At 44.4% G+C, this 19360-nt stretch overlaps 1 protein-coding gene across 2 annotated transcripts in view; it reads right to left on the reverse strand.

Moving 5' to 3' along the window:
• The window catches only part of ABAT (4-aminobutyrate aminotransferase), an 82211-nt gene that overhangs the window by 24183 nt on the left and 38668 nt on the right, over positions 1-19360 (reverse strand). For both annotated transcript variants that reach the window (XM_058157293.1, XM_058157292.1), the window contains exons 3-8: positions 13114-13211; positions 10785-10814; positions 9290-9407; positions 6144-6193; positions 3811-3891; positions 2922-3014 (exon numbers count right to left, since the gene is read on the reverse strand). In XM_058157293.1, coding sequence (XP_058013276.1) covers positions 2922-3014; positions 3811-3891; positions 6144-6193; positions 9290-9407; positions 10785-10814; positions 13114-13211 — 470 coding nt within the window. The remainder of the gene's footprint in view (positions 1-2921; positions 3015-3810; positions 3892-6143; positions 6194-9289; positions 9408-10784; positions 10815-13113; positions 13212-19360) is intronic.

Below are 19360 nucleotides of genomic sequence, written 5' to 3' on the forward strand. Positions count from 1 at the left end.
TGTGGTAGGATCCAGCCTGTGGGGCTGGCCTGGAAAATGTAAGGGGTTGGCCATGTCGCTTCAGGCCCGGTCTACCCAATGCGAAGAGGAAACATGCCAGCAGTTTGGGGAGTGGCATTGAGCTGGCTACACCCACCCAGTTGGCCACGCCCAGTGAACTGGCCATGCCCACCCCATTGGCCACACCCATCCAGCCCCCCACTAAGGCCAACCGCAGGCCTGATGCGGCCCTAAATGAAATTGAGTTTGACACCTTTGAACTAGAGAGAAAGTACATCACAGTTGATTGATAGCTTTAAGTAGCTTAAATACTTCATGCATCTGAGTAGACCTAGACTGGGTTCTTCTCTTTGATCTACTTCTAGGAGGCACTCATTCTCCAGGATTACTGGAGATGGGAAGCATAACTAGAAAAGATCTTCCAAGACTGAAAAATCCAGATCATCTCAACCCTCCTCACATGGGGATTTATGCAGTGGTGAGATTCAAATAATTTAACAACCGGTTCTCTGCTCTAATGACCAGCTGGGTAGGCATGGGCTCGGTGGTCATGTGACCATGTGGGTGTGGCCAACTCAACATCGTTCATCTTGATGGGCGCTTCTTTTTAGATGTTACAATGTAATAAGGGTTAACCAGAGAGGCAGTTTCTGAAAGCAGGGCAATAAAGATTAGGCTAGAAACACCAGCAGAATGTTTCCTTCCTGCCTTCCTTACAGGATTAGCCCTGTAAAGTGGGAAAAAAAACTAAAATAAGATTTCTTCCAACAACCGGTTCTCCGAACTGCTTAGAAAGTTAACAACCGGTTCTCCCGAAGTGGTGCGAACCGGCTGAATCCCACCACTGGTTTTATGATTATTCTCTGCTTGGCATCAGTTTTGAGGGCTTCTTCTACTGGCTTTCTTCGGAACCTTCTTTGAAATGAGATCCTTTTAATTCTGGAATGGAGACATTTCTTTTCCTTTGGGGCCCTCACCCCACAGAATCTACCGAGGTTCCATGGCTGAGAATGGGCAAGATCTGATCTTAAAGTGACGGAACCCTAAATGAGGATTAGCAGGGCTCCAATTCAGATATGGGGAGGGGGAGAAGAATTCTTCCCATATTTCTGCATCTTCTTTTCCCTGTTCAGCAGATCAGTCAAACCAGACCAAGTCAACAAACTGATCGCTGATGAAAGGTTTAATGTGCTGACTCACTGTCAGGCACAAAAAATCAGGAGCATACATGGCGTTGAAGCACAGAAGATTTAGTCAAGCCTATACATAAGACTCTAGTCAACTAAATTGATGCTACGCATATTTCCCAGAAAATACCCTGTTTCCCCCAAAATAAGACCTCCCTGGATAATAAGCCCAATCGGGCTTTTGAGTACATGCGCTAAAATAAGCCCCAACCCCCCAAAATAAGCCCTCTGTTCTGTCCCCCCCACCTCAGTCTGGGAGTCACGAGAAATGACTCAATTAGCCAGCAATTGAGTCCACGGCAGCTATCAGCTCTGGCAGCAACCCAGCGAGCGTCTGCCAAGGTTTTTCTGTTATCTTTCTTTCTTGCGTGTCAACCAGGAAGTCAGGAATAAACAGCACTTCAGCTCAAGATCTCTCTAGGCAGTTTGATTTGTTTGTCACGAAGCAGTATAGCAGCCCCTCCTGCTTTTATACCCTGTGGGGTGTGGCTCCCTGACTCAGCACTTTCTAGGCCTGCCCTACCCCTGCTTCTGTTGTTCCTGCCTCTCTTGTCTACGAAACCTGGGATCTAACCAGGACTGATTGTCCTCAGCTGGGTCTGGAAGCGTTTCCTGGCGAGGGGAGATACAGGAGACAGAGGCCTCGTCATCTCTTCTACCTGGCCTGCCTCTGGCTCCTGGAGCTGAGCCAGGAAAGCCGGCCCTGCAGAAGTGAGCCTTGACGGCCCTTCCCCCTCACTCTCTGAGTCACTCTCTGGTAGGGGGGCCTTTCCTAAAGGCCTCTGCAGCCAATAAATGGATAGATCCGGAACTCTGTTATTGGCTATAAAGGCCTTCAGGGAAGCTTTGCCGGCTGCAGAAGAAATGGGCCAACAAGGCAAGTGTCGGGGTTTGCGAGGCCTGGCTGCAACTGTCCGAAGGTAAGTAGTAGGTCAGCTCCACTCCCCCACCCCCCATCCCAACCCTAGCTTAATTTTTACCTGTGCACCCTGGAGTGGGAAGGATCTTAATTAGGGCTTATTTTTTTGGGGGGGTAGGGGCAGTGGCGGGATTCAAATAATTTAACAACCAGTTCTCTGCCATAATGACCAGCTGGGTAGGCATGGCTCAGTGGTCATGTGACCCTGTGGGTGTGGCCAACTCAATGTCACTCACGTCAATGGGCGCTTTGCCTTAGCTGTTACAAAGCAACAAGGGTTAACCAGAGAGGCAGTTTCTGTAAGCAGGGCAATAAAGATTAGGCTAGAAACACCAGCAGAATGTTTCCTTCCTGCCTTCCTTACAGGATTAGCCCTGCAAAGTGGGGAAAAAAAAGTAAGATTTCTTCCAACAATCGATTCTCTGAACTGCTCAGAAAGTTAATATCCGGTTCTCCCGAATAGGTGCGAACTGGCTGAATCCCACCACTGGGTAGGGGTATATTGGGAGCACGTGTAACAATGAAGCTAGGACTTACTTTCGGGGTAGGTTGTATTTTCGGGGAAAACACGGTAGATAAAGGTAAAAAAAATTATAGATGGGGCAGACTGTGGCAACTCAAGGACACTACGCTGATGACATGTTTAACTCCACCTTCCAGCTGTGCCTGTTTCTCTCCTACATCGACACAAAGACTTGGAAATTAAAACGAGGCCCCCTCGCTCCCTCCTATCCCGCTTTGAGTAAAGACCACCCTCCCTGTTTTCCTCAGCATCTGGAGATGCAAGGAAGAGCATCCACACAGCTTTTACTCACCCTGTACCACATAAATATGGTTTTAAAGGCGTTTTCATTGGAGCAAGATCCACAGGACATGGTTATTACTTGAGAGAGACCTTTAGGAGCGACCTGGCAGTGGAGAAGAGACACGTATCTTTCAATTCAAAGAGTCTGTAAGGAACGCTTCCATCATAACTGAGCATCGCAGCAAAATGGTGCTCATTTTAAACTCCCTCCCCCCAATTTTTTAAAATTAGTCTCTACTGCCTAAGGATAAAAATATGGAATCTTTAGGGTTGGAGCTACCATTTAGTCTATGGCAGTGATGGAATTCAAGTTTTTTTTACTACCGGTTCTTGGTGGGTGTGGCAGGGGAAGGGTACTTCAAAATCTCCATTCCCACCCCACTCTGGGGTCAGACAGAGGTGGCATTCGCCGGTTCTCTGAACTGCTCAAAATTTCCGCTACCATTTCTCCAGAACCTGTCACAACCTGCTAAATAGCATCCCTGGTCCATGGACTCCAACTAGCTACCCGGCAAGAATTCAAAATAAAGACCCTTTAATTGATGTCAATCCAACTTCTCTGATCCTGAGAACAACAGCCCATCATCTCAAAGGTCATTGCTAAAAATCCTCTCATTCTTAAGAAACTTTTCTCAATGTAACCTAATCCATTAGCCCATATCCTGCAATCTGAAATAATAGAGAACTCATAATGGTCTTGTTCCAGGTGGCATCTTTTCAGGTTTTTAAAAGAGAGCTATCATCCCCTTATCTCCGTTGTCCTTTTAAAATGCTAGACTTAAATCCAGTTTTTTCAGCCGCTCCTTGTATTTGCCAGCCCTGGAATTCTTGGCAAGGTGGAGACCTTGTCAATGTGGATGTCAGTTTCATTGCTCCTTCCGTGGTAAAGTAAAACTTACCGAAAGCAAAGATTCCTTTAGCTTTTCAGCAAAATTTTCTGGAGGCAAAATTCCCAGGGCAGGTCTGTTGACAAAAGTGCTCTGAGTAAAGAAAAAAAGAGAAGAGAAGAGAAAAAAAGAGAAGAGAAAAGAAAGAGAAAAATGAAAGAGAACATAGAACAGAGAAAAGAACGGAAGAAGAAAACAGAAGAGAAGAGAAGAAAAACGGAAGGAGAAAGAAAAGAGAAGAGGAAAGGAAAGGAAAGGAAGAACAAAATAGAACAGAGAAAAGAAAAATGAGAGAAGAGACGAGAAGAGAAGAAAAACGGAAGGAGAAAGAAAAGAGAAGAGGAAAGGAAAGGAAGAACAAAAGAGAAAGGAGAAAAGAAAAATGAGAGAATACAAGATGACTTTATCATAAATAGAATACAAACTTATCAAAGGGTCAACCCAAAACAATGCATGAGTTGACCTTGATTGCCTTAAACAAAGAGCACCCCCAATTTTGATTCTTACAACCACCCTTCCCCCAAAACCTGTAAGCCAGGGGTGTCCAAACTTGGTCCCTTTAAGACTTGTGGACTTCAATTCCCAGAGTTCCTCAGCCAGCTTTGCTGGCTGAGGGACTCTGGGAGTTGAAGTCCACAAGTCTTAAAGGGACCAAGTTTGGACACCCCTGCTGTAAGCCAACCAAGTTGTTTCTGGTATCAGAATTTAGCTGGAGAGGAAACTATTTGGGAGAATCTGCAGATGGGAAATGCTACTTATGACTGAAACGCTTTGGTGTCCTCTAGATTTTGAACAGTTTTATTTTTTCTTTTGTGCCCTCTAGTTCAGTCTTCCTCGACCCTGGCAGCTTTGAAATATGCGAACTTCAACTCCCAGAATTCCTCAGCCAATCAAAGTTGAGAAACACTGTTCTAAAACATTGCTTGGGTTTAAGTTATGTCTAAATATATATATATATATATATAAAAATAACCAGGTTTTGCTGGGCCTTCAAAACTATTCCTTTTGTGACCCATCCTTGCCTTATTGAGAAAGATCCATCTTGCCATGGATATCCAGATAAAAAACTTATCAGTCCAAAACCTTCTTCCATACATGTATGAGGAGTTCACATAACATGCTAAAACCATTCATGGTAAGGTAATAAATATCACAGTAGTCTATAGCAGGGGTCTCCAACCTTGGCAACTTTAAGACTTGTGGACTTCAACTCCCAGAATTCCTCAGCCAATTTTGCTTGCTGAGGAATTCTGGGAGTTGAAGTCCACAAGTCTTAAAGTTGCCAAGATTGGAGACCCCTGCTCTAATTGACCCTAAACGGCTAAACTGGGCAATGCAACCCTGGGTGATATTATCTCACCGTTCTGGCTGGGGAATTCTGGAAGTTGCAGTTGCCATTAGGCATGTCACCTTCAGGACTAGGAGATGGTGCAGAGCTCTATACGGAGACTCTCTAATTCAGGGGTCTCCAACCTCGGCAGCTTTAAGACTTGTGGACTTCAACTCCCAGAATTCCTCAGCCAGCTTTGCTCTGCCAAGGTTGGAGACCTCTGGTCTAGAGGGCATGTGGTTTGGTTTGGTTCACTTTACATACCAGTCCAGCACTTGGGGTTCCCCAAACACAGAATTACAGTTTAGTACAGTTCCCCAAACACAGAATTAATTAGTCTAGTACAGTGGTTGGTTGCTACCGGTTCTACCCGGATCGGTGAACCGGTAGCGGTGGCGGGGGAGCCTCCACCCACTCGCACTGGACCCTTCCGCACATGCGAACTGGTAGCAGCGGGTTTTGCAACCCACTACTGGTCTAGTATGCTGTGAGTATCCTCCTTCCATTTCTGATGCCTTGTTGGGAGGCTTTGTCCTACACACACATTAGCTTTGCGGTGAAGAGCAGTTAAGATTACACAGAGAATTTAAACTATGATGGAGATTAGCAGCTCCAGGGCAGCACAACCCCAGCAAACCGTGGGGTAGCTCTTCAGACTTGCTCTTCTTTCTCTCTCCTTTGGCTGACGACTATAAGATGATTGATACGAGAACCAACCCAGAACCAATCAGGAAATGGCCTCTCCTTGCTCAAGAGCAAAACAAAACCAGTTCATGCCAACTCCTCTTAATTCTCAGCCATTCTGCTGGAAATGGCTTATTTTGGAGACTCACCCCCAAGCAGGTGGGGAGGGCTCCTGGTTCCAGCCTCAGAGGCCCTGAGCAGTGGGTGAACGGCCCTGGGAAAGGACAGGAAGACACTCTGGGATCTTGGGGAGAAGAAGGGAAGCTTCACAAACAGGCAATTTATGCACTGTTTTGGCAAATTTGGTGCCTTCCCGCAAAAGGTCACTTACCAGATTCTGGGGCTGTTGCAAAAGTTTGATCAGAGATGGGTGGCTATAGCCTAGAAGGAAACACAGGGGCCTTTATCATCTGCTTTCAAGAAATTTCAGCAACTTTCAGCCAAGAGAGGAATTTGGGAGGCAGGTTAAAAAAAGCATAGCAACTAGAGTGTTAAAGCGGGCAAGAGATGATGGATAGATGAGTCTTTTTTGGGGGGGGTCGTTGTTCTGATTAGTCTCTCCCTTTCTTTCTCTCTCTCTCTCTCTCTCTCTTTAAAGCATAGCAATTAAAGTACTGAAGTGGGCAAGATACAATGGATAGATGATTTTTCCTTTTTGTTCTGATTTGAAGGTGAATGACATGCTTAGAAATTAGAAAAGTTTTAATACAGGGTAACAGGATTAAAAGCTAGAATAAGTGATAGAAATAAGAGAAGGGGGAATATTAGTGTATACATTTTTATATAATAAAATAAAAGTAACAAGGGGAAAGATGGAACACAATTGAATAACCACAGATTGCCACATAATATAAATGTGCATTATTATTAGAAAAATGTAAGTTGGCTGAATGTAATAATTACGATTAATTTTATTAGTTTTGCTTGTAATATGCACTGTTCATGCATTGATTTGATTTATTTGTAAAAAAAAACGTGGAGGGGGAAAGAAACAAATTTCAGCAACTTTCACATTCAATTGTGTGAAGGAATCGGGAGAAGGGCAGTATAAAAATCTAATAAATAATAATAATAATAATTGTCCCAAAGATGCTCCCCTCCCCTCCACAAACGCAACTGGATTTTGTTTTTCCTTGAAAATGTTTCGCTGCTCATCCAACAAGTTTCTTCAGTGCTGTCTGAATGGTGGAGGATGGAAGGATTTATATTCTTTGCAGTCATCTGGTCATTAATACTCTCTCTGAGAGTCGTTGAGGCCACTTGGAGGTTTATCTGTGCCCATGGGGATCACCTGAATAGTGCAAATGGGTGTGGAACCTTCTTAGAACTACTGAAAGGAGTTGCATTTTAAACAGGAGATGGCTGGTGTCCTATCCTCCCTCCCCCTTTAAAAGAGGGAGGGCTGTTCAATTTTAATGTAGATGGCCTCTTTGACTCCTTTCAAACCAATCTTCTCTCTCTCTCTATTCACCGTCTTCAAATCCTTTGTCTTTCACAAATGCATATTTCAACCTTTTTACAGGGCAGGACTGTACTTCCAATCGGTCCTGAAAAGGGCCTCTGGTGGCTCAGCAGACTAAGTCTGTCTGTTATTAACACAGCTGCTTGCAATTACTGCAAGTTCAAGTCCCACCAGGCCCCAGGTTGACTCAGCCTTCCATCCTTTATAAGGTAGGTAAAATGAGGACCCAGATTGTTGGGGGCAATAAAAGTTGACTTTGTATACAATATACAAATGGATGAAGACTATTGCTTAACACAATGTAAGCCGCCCTGAGTCTTCGGAGAAGGGCGGGATATAAATTCAAATAAAAAAAAAATTTGCAGCAGGACTGATAGTATGATGTGCTCTAAAATTTTTCTTGAGTGGCAGGTGAATGGTGGCTGAACAAAAAAAGGGACAGCTGGCATCCTTCCAGAACTATCCTATCCTTAGAAGAGATTTAAAAATAAAGCTGTTGTGGCCCGTCGGCTGCCAGCAGAGCCTGACGAGGAGGAGGTTGAGGTTGAGGTCGAGCCAGGGCCAGCTTTGGAGCCTTTGGAAAGCTCTGATAAGGAAACAGCATCAACAGGCACAGAGGCAGAGTCGGGGCCTTCCGTCCGCCCCCAGGTAGAGAGGCAGCTGTCTTCATGGCCTGAGCTGAGTGAGGGGGAGGAATAAATGGGGCCAATCCCAGATACAACATATGCGCAGAGAGGAGAGGAGAGGAGAGCAAAGGAAATCAATAAGACGGCTCTCAGGGAAAGGCAGACGTGGATGCTAGCCAGCCCCTCCCTGGCTGGGAAATAAATAGTAGCAGTTTGGAAGTGGCCGGTTGACGCAGACGACTGTTCACTTTTAGGATACAGCAAGCAATTCGGATTTCTCGGCCAGGTCTGTTGGGACTAATTACGTTTGGTTTTTTGATTATCCAAGTAAAAAGTCTGTTCCTGCCCTGTTTGAAAAGGAGTTTGTTTGTACTCGCGTGCAAGCAGTTTATCATTACTTGGTAAGGCTGGGTCAGGACAAAAGCTACCTAAAATTGAAGACTTACTGATAAAAATCTGGTAGATTCAACACCCCCCTTTTAGTTTCATCTGAATTGCCTCCTTTTTTTCAGGAGTTTAGGTGAAGCGTTTCCCCTTGGAACAAGGCTTTCCACACCTGGTGACTCTTTCAGTGCCGTTGTTAATTTTGAACGGTCACTAAACGAATGTCAAGGACTACCTGTACCCTTTTCCTGCCTGCACTCCCTATTTGACACACGAATCTTTGGTGTGGCTCTTGATCCCAAAAAGGAGAGTTTTCAGGCTTATGGTTGCCCACCTGTTGTGACCCAGACCCAAGTAGGTAGCAGGAAACTCAGTCAGTGTAAAAACAAACAAACCTAATTAGAACAGCTGAGAATTACTTCATTCTCAGCGTAGTTCAACTAAATTAAAGCAAATTACTCCCAATTCAATTCCTAAATCCTATCACCAACCTTGGTCCAAGTAGGCAAACTGCCAAAGGCCTTTCTTGGCAAACGTTCAGAAGACACCGATACAAAACAAATGGAACAAGACAAAGCTATCAATGTTGTTTTCTGGCAGAGTCCAAACGCCATCGCTGGTCTTTTAAGCCTTATGGGAGGGGCCAATCATCTCCTGACCCTACTCCCGAGTCATCCTTTTTGCTTGAGCTGCTCTTGCCTTCTGGCAGCTCTTCACATGCATGCATTAGGAACAGGCTCCTCCTGTTCCTCTGCCTCACTACTGTCAGCCTCTGGAGGCTCTGGAGTCCGCACCTCACTCCCGGATGGCCCTGGCCCCACCTCTGCCTCCGACACAGAGCCCTCATCCAGGCCTTCCCCAGCCTCCAGGACTGGCCCAAGTTCTTCCTCAGCCTCATCGCTGTCTGACTCCATTGCCAGCTCCGCAGGTTGCTGGCAGACCACAACACTACCATTGCTGCAACTGAAATCCGAAACCTTGCAAAGATTCCAAAAAAATTCTTACCAATCGGGATGGATGAAATCTGAGAGTAGAGATCCAACATCCGGTTTCCATCAACATCCACCAGATAATTTCCTCGGCTTTCTTCGTAGTTGCAGAAAAAGTGGACTGCCTCGGCATTCTGAGGGAAACGGATGAAACAAGCTGAGATTTCCTGGCGCAATGCCGAAGTTGAGAATCAAGAAAAATAAGCCATGATTTAGGCTGGAAAATAGGAAACTCTGGATGGGTTTCCCATTTCTGCAAAGCGTTTTTTCTATAGACATTCTTGTCTTGGAAAGACAAGGGAATTCTGATGGTTTGGGCATTTGGGGATTAAAAAGGAAGAAATAGTCTGGGGAATGGAGTCACTGAAGCAGTCGAAGTGAGCTTAAATGGACTCCAGAGGATGGTAGAGAACAGGAAGGCCTGGAGGAATGTTGTCCATGGGGTTGCGATGGGTCGGACATGATTTAGCAACTAACAAGAAGTCTGGGGAAAACTTTAAGAGGACAACTACAGTTGTATGTTTCTGCTTTTCTTTTTTCCCCCCAAGTTCTCTTGGTTTTTTAATTGCTTAGTTTCTATCTTTGTTTTTGTTTGTTTTTGTATATTTTATTATAGTGAAAAACTATATAGTAAAGTTAAGGGGATTCTAGGATCGACTTATTGTTATGCGAGCCCCATTTGCAGAATTTTTAAAGGAAATGAATTTGAAAAGATCAGGAATGCAGTAGCGTGTCCATTTTATAGAAGACGCTAGCTGAAGCTAAATGCAATTAGCAATTCATGCAAGACCATCCATTCCATTTTTCACTGCAGTCGCTGAGCCAAGGAATACACTTGGCATGTGTGTTTCTGTCCCCTGTCCTTTGTCTTGCATTTGTGTGTGTTGGGGCGCACTGGGAAACAAGGGAAGGCTGCATTCATCCATTTTCTGGGCCATGTGACCAAGGAGGAGGGGCACTTGGACTAGAACGGTGGCCAATATTCCAAATCTATGCCCAAGTGCCCTTCCCATCAGGATGCATTGGAGAATTTTTGCAGGATTATTTATTAATTTTTTAATGTATTTATTTATTTAATTTCACCCCAGCTGACTCTAGGGAACGATGCTCATCTCCGTTTCAAAGCCGAAGAGCCAGCGCTGTCCGAAGATATCTCCATGGTCATGTGGCCGGCATGACTCAATGCCAAAGGCACACGGAATGCTATGACCTTCCCACCAAAGGTGGTCCCTATTTTTCTACTTGCATTTTTTACATGCTTTCGAACTGCTAGGTTGGCAGAAGCTGGGACAAGTCACGGGAGCTCACCGTTGCACGGCAGCACTAGGGATTCGAACCGCTGAACTGCCGACCTTTCGATCGATAAGCTCAGCATCTTAGCCACTGAGCCACCGCGTCCCTATAGTATGTCGCTTAGCAGCCTGCAATTCATACAATTTTGTGACTCGGCAGCCAGTATTTGAAGGGTAGAAGACCTGGGATGTTTTTCAAGTGGAATCTGGAGAAATTACCTGAATTCCATTCAACTGTTTCATTAGTTCCTGAAAGAAGAAGAAAGAATACTATTATACAGATTGACTAATGGAAAAATCAGGAGATGAAACGTTCCTGCACAACCTATTCAACCTTTTTGGTTTCTATTTTTTTATTTTACTTTGTTCAATCCTAGGAAGTACAAAGGGTATTTAAATGTCACGATTTAACCAGAGAGCCGGTTTGGACCAATGGTTAAGTCCAAAGGGCAAGGAAAGGCTTGAAAGAAGCAGATGGATTTCCCTAAATAATTTGGTGTAGCTGTGATGGTGAACCTATGGCATGCATGCCACAGATGGTATGCAGAACTCTCTCTGCGGGCATGTGAGCCGTTGCCCAGCTCAGCTTCACCACGCATGCATGCATGTGCCTCCTGCAGCCAGCTGATTTTTGGAATGTGCAGGAGGTGGGGCGCCAAGACACTTCCAATTTTACGCGGGAGAAAACCCGAATAACCAAAGACCTACATATATATACATACATATATTTCGACGAAGTCTCATTCGTCATCTTCAGGCTTCAGCTTCGTGCTTCTGGGAGCAATGTGTGATTGCAGCTGTTTCTTCCTATTTAACTGCTAGTGGGGGTTTGAACTGATTGGGTGGGAGCTTGGCTGTGCTCTGATTGGATGGGGTTTTTTTTGTGCTCTGATTGGCTGGGGGTGTGTCCTGTTTGGGTGGGGGCTTGGTTGTGCTCAGATTAGTCTGAGTTGCAGGGGGATTTGAGCTGGTGAGCTGCACTGCTGCTGTTTGGCTTCGTGTTTGTGGTCGTGCTACATCTTCATAGTGGGTGTCTGTCTGCTGCATGTATGGATTGGAGGGGTTTGAAATGGTTAATGTTGCAGCTGCGGTCTGGCTTCTGGTCCTTGGTCGTGCTTCCTGATCAGTGTGGGTTTGGGTCTGCTTTCTGGGTGGATGTGTGGTGGTGACATCCTGTGTGGACCTCGTGAGTGTGGGTCTGGTGTCATTCCTCATGTTAGGGACTTGTTTGTCAATAAGGGCGGGTTTCCAAATGGCTGGTAGGCAGGAGGTATCATCTCATTTGTTCATGCTGTGTGGGCGTTTTTCTATCTCAATGGCTTCTCTGATTATTCTGTTGTTAAAGTGTTCAGTTTTGGCGATAGTTCTGGTCTTTTTAAAGTCAATATCGTGTCCTGTGGCTTTAAGGTGTTGGACCAGGGAAGAAGTTGGTTCCTCTTTTTTGACTGAGTTCTTGTGTTCTTCAATGCGTGCACTTATTCTTCTGTTGGTTTGTCCAATGTATGTGGTGGGGCAGGCGGTGCATGGGATTTCATATACTCCTTGATTTTCTAACTCAATTTTGTCTTTGGGGTTTCTTAGGATGGTGGATATTTTTCGGTTTGTGCAGAATGCTGTCTTGATGTGTTTGTGGAGGATCTTGCTGATTCTGTCTGTGGTGCCTTTTATATCCATACATGCAGCAGACAGACACCACTATGAAGATGTAGCACGACCACAAACACGAAGCCAAACAACAGCAATGCAGCTCACCAGCTCAAATCCCCCTGCAACTCAGACTAATCTGAGCACAACCAAGCCCCCACCCAAACAGGACACACCCCCAGCCAATCAGAGCACAAAAAAAACCCCATCCAATCAGAGCACAGCCAAGCTCCCACCCAATCAGTTCAAACCCCCACTAGCAGTTAAAAAGGAAGAAACAGCTGCAATCACACATTGCTCCCAGAAGCACGAAGCTGAAGGCTGAAAATGACGAATGAGACTTCGTCGAAATGTCGCCAAGACACTTCCAATTTTACGTGGCAGAAAACATACAAACACCCGCGAAAACCTCAGAAAACAAATATATATATATATATAGATAGATAGATAGACTAGTATAGATCTATTTCAAGCTATTTAGCTCTCATCAGCTAGCCATACCCTTCTGGGATTCGAACCTGGGCTTGCTTGCATATTAGGCAGAAGTATTAACCACTAAGCCACAGGTTCTCCTTTGTCAGCTGCACCAGGGGAAAGATCAAGTGGGTGTTTTTTCCTGTCGAAGCAACCTGGTCTACCCAAATATGGGAGGGAGCATACTGCTACAATTAACACGAAATAGTTAGTCGTGAAAGCGACTGCCTGGAGGGCTCTTGGATCGGGGCTGAAAGGCAAAAGGGAAGCAGTATACTCCCTCCCATATTTGGATAGACCAGGTTGCTTCGATAGGAAAAAAAAACCCATATATGTGTGTGTGTGTGTGTGTGTGTGTGTGTGTGTGTGTATTTGGAGATATCGATAGTGGAGTAGATGAGTATAGATAGACATCCTCATCTTGACTTACCCTGGATCTCGGTCCAGGGACTTCGGTCTTCATCAGTGGCCCATCATAGTCAAATTCCATGTCAATTTTAGCTGCCACTTGGCTGATTCCTCGGAGCCCTGCAAACAAACAAACAAGCGAAAAAGAATTTAAAAAGTGACTCTAGAAAGTACATCCAAGAAGGGACTTCGGTATGTACCTGGAGAGTGTAACACTGCAAGATATATATTTGATGAATGGTGTAACTTAGGATATTAACAAATCCCCTCACACTAGCTGTCCTTAAATGCTCCTGATTGAAACCCAATTTGTTCCCTTTTTTCCAGATAATTGTATTAAGAATTATACATGAAAATAAAAGCTAATACAGGCTACAAAAATCTAAAGAGAAAAATACAAAAGAGAAAAAAGAGAAAAATAAAAAAGAACTGATTTTTCCCTTCATCTCAGAAAGTATAAACCATTTTAATACTTTATCACCCTTTCTAAATACAACATAGACTCTCTTCTCCGCATAGCTTATCTCTTGACTAAAAAAAAAACCCATCCAAATGTTTTATCAATCATTTTTGTTAGCAAAAGTATGGTAAGGGCAACCAGAGAGAACTTTGCTTTTGCTTAGTCTTAATCAAATAAGCCAACCTTGTATTCCTTCCCTGAGTTTTAAACATATTCTTTAATCCTCCCAAATAGACTCCCAAAACTAATTTTCTGTGCATCTGTTTCAAGGTAATGATATTTCAAAGCTTTATGAGATTTATTTAAATCCAGTAAGTTTGTGACTTGTGACTTCTAATAAAGTCCTTCGAAACCTTCAAAAGAAAAAAACAGTTTCTTGGTTCAGTATCTGTACAACTTCTCAAATCATCCATAAGTTCCATTTGTGTTACATTTCAGAGTGATTTCCTAAACATGCATTTGCCCCTTGTTCTTGCTTTATAACTTCATTGCAACATGGTGTGTCCGTCTTGTCAAGAGGTTATTTCATCCTACCAAGAAGTGTGGTTAAAAAAAAAATGGGTATATTCAAAAACTTATATTATAAATTTCTGCTACACTTATTTATTTATTTATTTATTATTTATTTTATTCGATTTTTATACCGCCCTTCTCCCGAAGGACTCAGGGCGGTGTACAGCCAAATAAAAATCCACAATATACACTTTAAAACAAGACTAAAACAAAACATCCAAATGTTTTATCAATCATTTTTGTTAGCAAAAGTATGGTAAGGGCAACCAGAGAGAACTATTTTCTTTGCTTAGTCTTAATCAAATAAGCCAACCTTGTATTCCTTCCCTGAGTTTTAAACATATTCTTTAATAGACCAAATAGACTCCCAAAACTAATTTTCTGTGCATCTGTTTCAAGGTAATGATCTTTCAAAGCTTTATGAGATTTATTTAAATCCAGTAAGTTTGTGACTTGTGACTTCTAATAAAGTCCTTCGAAACCTTCAAAAGAAAAAAACAGTTTCTTGGTTCAGTATCTGTACAACTTCTCAAATCATCCATAAGTTCCATTTGTGTTACATTTCAGAGTGATTTCCTAAACATGCATTTGCCCCTTGTTCTTGCTTTATAACTTCATTGCAACATGGTGTGTCCATCTTGTCAAGAGGTTATTTCATCCTACCAAGAAGTGTGGTAAAAAAAATATATTGGTATATTCAAAAACTTATATTATAAATTTCTGCTGCACTTACTTTATCCTTCTTCTTCATCCAAGGTCTTTTTATCGTAAAAGTATCAAAACAATTGCCATTTTCCCATCAGAAAATTTCTTCTAATTAAGTCAAAGATGTAATTTTAAATCTTGCTGGTCCCTTAGTCCATTAATTTTCCATATATAAAGTCCATATATATATATATCGAGCACCTATTTGTTTCAGTTCCCCCCCAAAAAATCATACATTTTCAAAACTTGTAAGGTCAAATTCATCACATCATCCTCTAAGGAGATCCACCTGATTAATACAATAAGACTGTCACTAGTCAAAAGAGTTTTAATCTTGCCAAAATGCCACCATAAAAAAATTATAAAAAAGTGTTTAAGAAATGAGCCATGGTTGAGCTTAAAATCTATAAAAGGATGCTTTGGAAGTGCAAACTTGATGAAATCCCAATTCCCAGTCATCCCACTCCTAAGCTCACTGCCAAATGACGATTTCTGTGGTCTACTCATGAGGAGCAGGTGTCCAGAGTCACATGGACAATCACAACAAACTCTCCAGATCCAGCATCCAATTACAAACTGTTAGCAATTCTGTTTATATATATACAGCACCACAAAGCAAGCAAAGAGTACAGTCACCATGTGCTTTACTGCTCAATTATTTAAAACTGTAACAGCAAACTCTACTTAGAACAAAAGATCTGTTGTGACCCAGGCCCAAATAGGTAGTAGGAAACTCAAGTCAGTGAAAAAACAAACAAACTTTATTCGAACAGCTGAGAATTACTTCATTTCCAGCGTAGTTCAACTAAATTAAAGCAAATTCCTCCCAACACAAATTCCTCAGTCCTTTCGCAAACCTTGGTCCAATTAGGCAAACTGCCAAAGGCCTTTCTTGGCAAAAGTTCAGAAGACACCCATACAAAATAAATACAAGAAGACGAAGCTACCAATGTTGTTTTCCGGCAAAGCCCAAACGTTGTTGCTGGTCTGTTTTAAGCCTTATGGGAGGAGCCAATCATCTCTTGGCCCTACTCCTGAGCCGTCCTCTTTGCTTGAACTGCTCTTGCCTTCTGGCAGCTCTTCTCATGCGTGCATTAGGAACAGGCTCCTCCTGTTCTTCTGCCTCACTACTACCAGTCTCTGGAGGCTCTGGAGTCCGCACCTCACTCTCCGATGGCCCTGGCCCCACCTCAGCCACATTGCTGTCCGACTTCGTTGCCAGCTCCGCAGGCTGCTGGAGGACCACAACAAGATCATTGAGTATATACCATAGAACCAAACTTGTAAATACTGCCATCTGCTTGCTGAATACCATTGTAGTTGTTGCATAGAAATACATTCCAACCGTGAATTCCAATACAAACTCCTCACAAACACTGTTCTGCTAGCCAGCAGGATGTAAGCTTGCCATGGCGCTCGCAGGAAGTCCTCAAATCCATTTTGTTCCCAAAGTAAAATAGTGGTGAACAAGACTGGCACTGCAACAAGAGTTTCCCCCTTTGATCAATCAGTGCCACTTCAATTAATTCATCTTGGATTAAAGCCTGTAAACACTAACTGTTTTCTCTGTCGGCATTGAACACCGTAAATTGGAACGAGATATTTGCAAACATTGCAATTATTTGGGGAACAAGGAGTGGTCACAGCTCAATTTATAACCAACCCTACCCCCAAAAAGGAAAAAAAGTGAGGTCCTTTGCCTCCAAGGAATATTTTTATGTGTTTATCAATGAAGCACACTGGTAGAACGATGCGGTGGCCTAGAGGCGGAGCTCTCACCTCACAATCAGGAGGCTGTGAGTTCGATCCTAGGTAGAGGCAGATATTTCTCTCTCTCTGGGCACACTGAGAATATATCTGCTGAACAAAAATCTACATTGGTGACAGGAAAGGCATCTGGCCAGTAAAACACTCTGCTAGCTCTATTCAGTTGCCCAGACTCCACCCCACAAGGGATTATGGGGTCATTAAATGAAGATGAATGAAGCACACTGGTGGGGTTTGAATTAGATGTCTCAGCATTAGCCTTATAGTGAGATCAAAGAAGACATTCTATGGTGCCACTCAAAGTTCTTGAACAAAGGATAATATAATTTAATTATATATAAAGGTAAAGGTTCCCCTCACACATACTGTTCTGTCCCCCCCACCTCAGTCCGGGAGACACATGAACTGACTCAATTAGCCAGCAATTTAGTCCACAGCAGCTATCAGCTCTGGCAGCAGACCAGCGAACGTCTGGCCAAGGTTTTCTTTATCTTCCTGATGCCGGCGTCACAGAAGCTCGTTACCGGAGCAACCAGGAAGTCAAGAACAAACAGCAATCCAGGCCAAATGCTCAGTCAAATAGTTCAGCTCAAGTTTTCTCCAGTCAGTTTGTTTTGTCCGTCACGAAATAGTAGAGCAGCCCCTCCTGCTTTTATACCCTGTGGGGTGTGGCTCCGTGACTCAGCACTCTCTAGGCCTGCCCCACCCCTTCTTTTGTTGTTCCCGTCTCTCTTGCCTACGAAACCTGGGATCTAACCAGGACTGATTGTCCACAGCTGGGTCTGGAAGCGTTGCCTGGGCAGGGGAAGATACAGGAGACAGAGGCCTCATCACCTCCTCCACCTGACCTGCCTCTGGCTCCTGGAGCTGAGCCAGAGAAGCCGGCCCTGCGGAGGAGAGCCCCAACGGCCCTTCCCCCTCACTCTCCGAGTCACTTTCTGGCAGGGGGCCAGGCCCGGGGTGGGGGGGCTGGAGCCACAACACATACGTGCTAGTCATTGCCGACTCTAGGGGGCAGTGCTCATCTCCATTTCAAAGCCGAAGAGCCAGCGCTGTCCGAAGACGTCTCTGTGGCCATGTGGCCGGCATGACTCAACGCCAAAGGCGCATGGAACGCTGTTACCTTCCCACCAAAGGTGGTCCCTATGTTGTGACTCGTCCTCCCTCCTCTCCTCAGCCGGGCCCCTCCCATCTCCAACCGGGCCTTTTATCAGACTCCAAGTCTGATAATGAAGATGAACGGCCTGTCATGACTCCAGCCCCCGGTCCTGGCCCCATGCCCAGAGAGGATTCAAGGAGTGAAAGGAGAAGCCCAATAAACCTCACTCATACAGCGTGTGTTTCTTTGGCTCAGCCTTCAGAGCAGGAAGCCAGCCAGGTGGTGGAATTACCCGGGCCTACTCCCTCTGACCCCTCCCTTTCCCAGACGCTGACAGCAGATCCAGCTGAAGACAATTCAGATTAGGAGGACCCTCGCTTCCGGAGATCCGAGAGGCGACGCCAGCAGAAGGAAGGGTGGGGCAGGCCTGGATAAATGCCGAGTCATGGAGCCACACTGCACAGCCTATATAAAGGACCTGCTTTTGGCATTCCAACCTTGAGTCAAGCAAAGTCTTATCTAGTTTGCTGATATTGGACCCTATCGCTGAAGTCACAACTTGGACTCCTGCCTGCCTTGAGAAGCCTCGAAGGAACTTGGCAAGCTGCATAGGCTTCGTTGCCAAGTTTGTTACGGACTTCCTTGACTCGTTCGTCGGAGTGGGGGTGGGACACAACACCCTATTTTTTCTACTTGCATTTTTATGTGCTTTCGAAACTGCTAGGTTGGCAGAAGCTGGGACAAGTAATGGGAGCTCACTCCGTTACATGGCAGCACTAGGGATTCGAAGTGCCGAGCTGCCAACCTTTCCATCGACAAGCTCAATGTCCTAGCCCCTAAGCCACCATGTCCCTCCTATTCTCTACAATGATGTGTAAATATTATATTTACATATACAGGCAGTCCTCGACTTATAACACTTTGTTTAGTGACCGTTCAAAGTTACAAGGAGCACTGAAAAAGTGATTTATGACCACTTTTCATACATGACCATTGCAGCATCCCCATGGTCACATGATCAAAATTTGGATGCTTTGGCACGGAACTCATATTTATGACAGTTGCAGTATCCTGTCGGTCATGTGATCACAAACAAGTATTACCAACTTAACAATTGCAGCGATTCACTTAGCAACGGTCGTAAAATGGGGCAAAACTCACTTAACAAATGTTTCACTTAGCAACAGAAAGCTTGGGCTCAATTGTGGTCGTAAGTCGACTACCTATAGCAGGGGTCGGCAACCTGCGGCTCTGGAGCCGCATGTGGCTCTTTCATCCCTCTGCTGCGGCTCCCTGTCACCAGTCAGTTCCACAATTGACAGGGCTTTGATTTAGAATAAAGTAGAGAAAAGGATGTCGCGCTAGGAGGAGACACTATGGTGGGTGGAACCGGACTTCCGGCTGACTCCAGAATTGAACTGGGGGGGGGGGCGGGGGGGAAGGCTTCCGGTTAGGATCTTTGTGGCTCTTTGAGTGTTTAAGGTTGCCGATATCTGACCTATAGGTAAGGTTGTTTTTATATTACGTACACCATTTTTTTGGATACATTTTATGGCGATCAAATTGAATGCCCTTAAAGTAAAAGAAGACGATGACCAAATGCCCCCTTTGCCCCACCCCCCAGGAAAATAAGGAACAGGAGAAAATTTGTGGACTTTTCCAGGAAATTGCATCATCCATCAGCCAAATGTGCTGGGGTCATTTGAACAGCTAGAAGAGCAACCA

Source organism: Ahaetulla prasina, chromosome 14, assembly GCF_028640845.1.
Source record: "Ahaetulla prasina isolate Xishuangbanna chromosome 14, ASM2864084v1, whole genome shotgun sequence".
Taxonomy (NCBI): domain Eukaryota; kingdom Metazoa; phylum Chordata; class Lepidosauria; order Squamata; family Colubridae; genus Ahaetulla; species Ahaetulla prasina.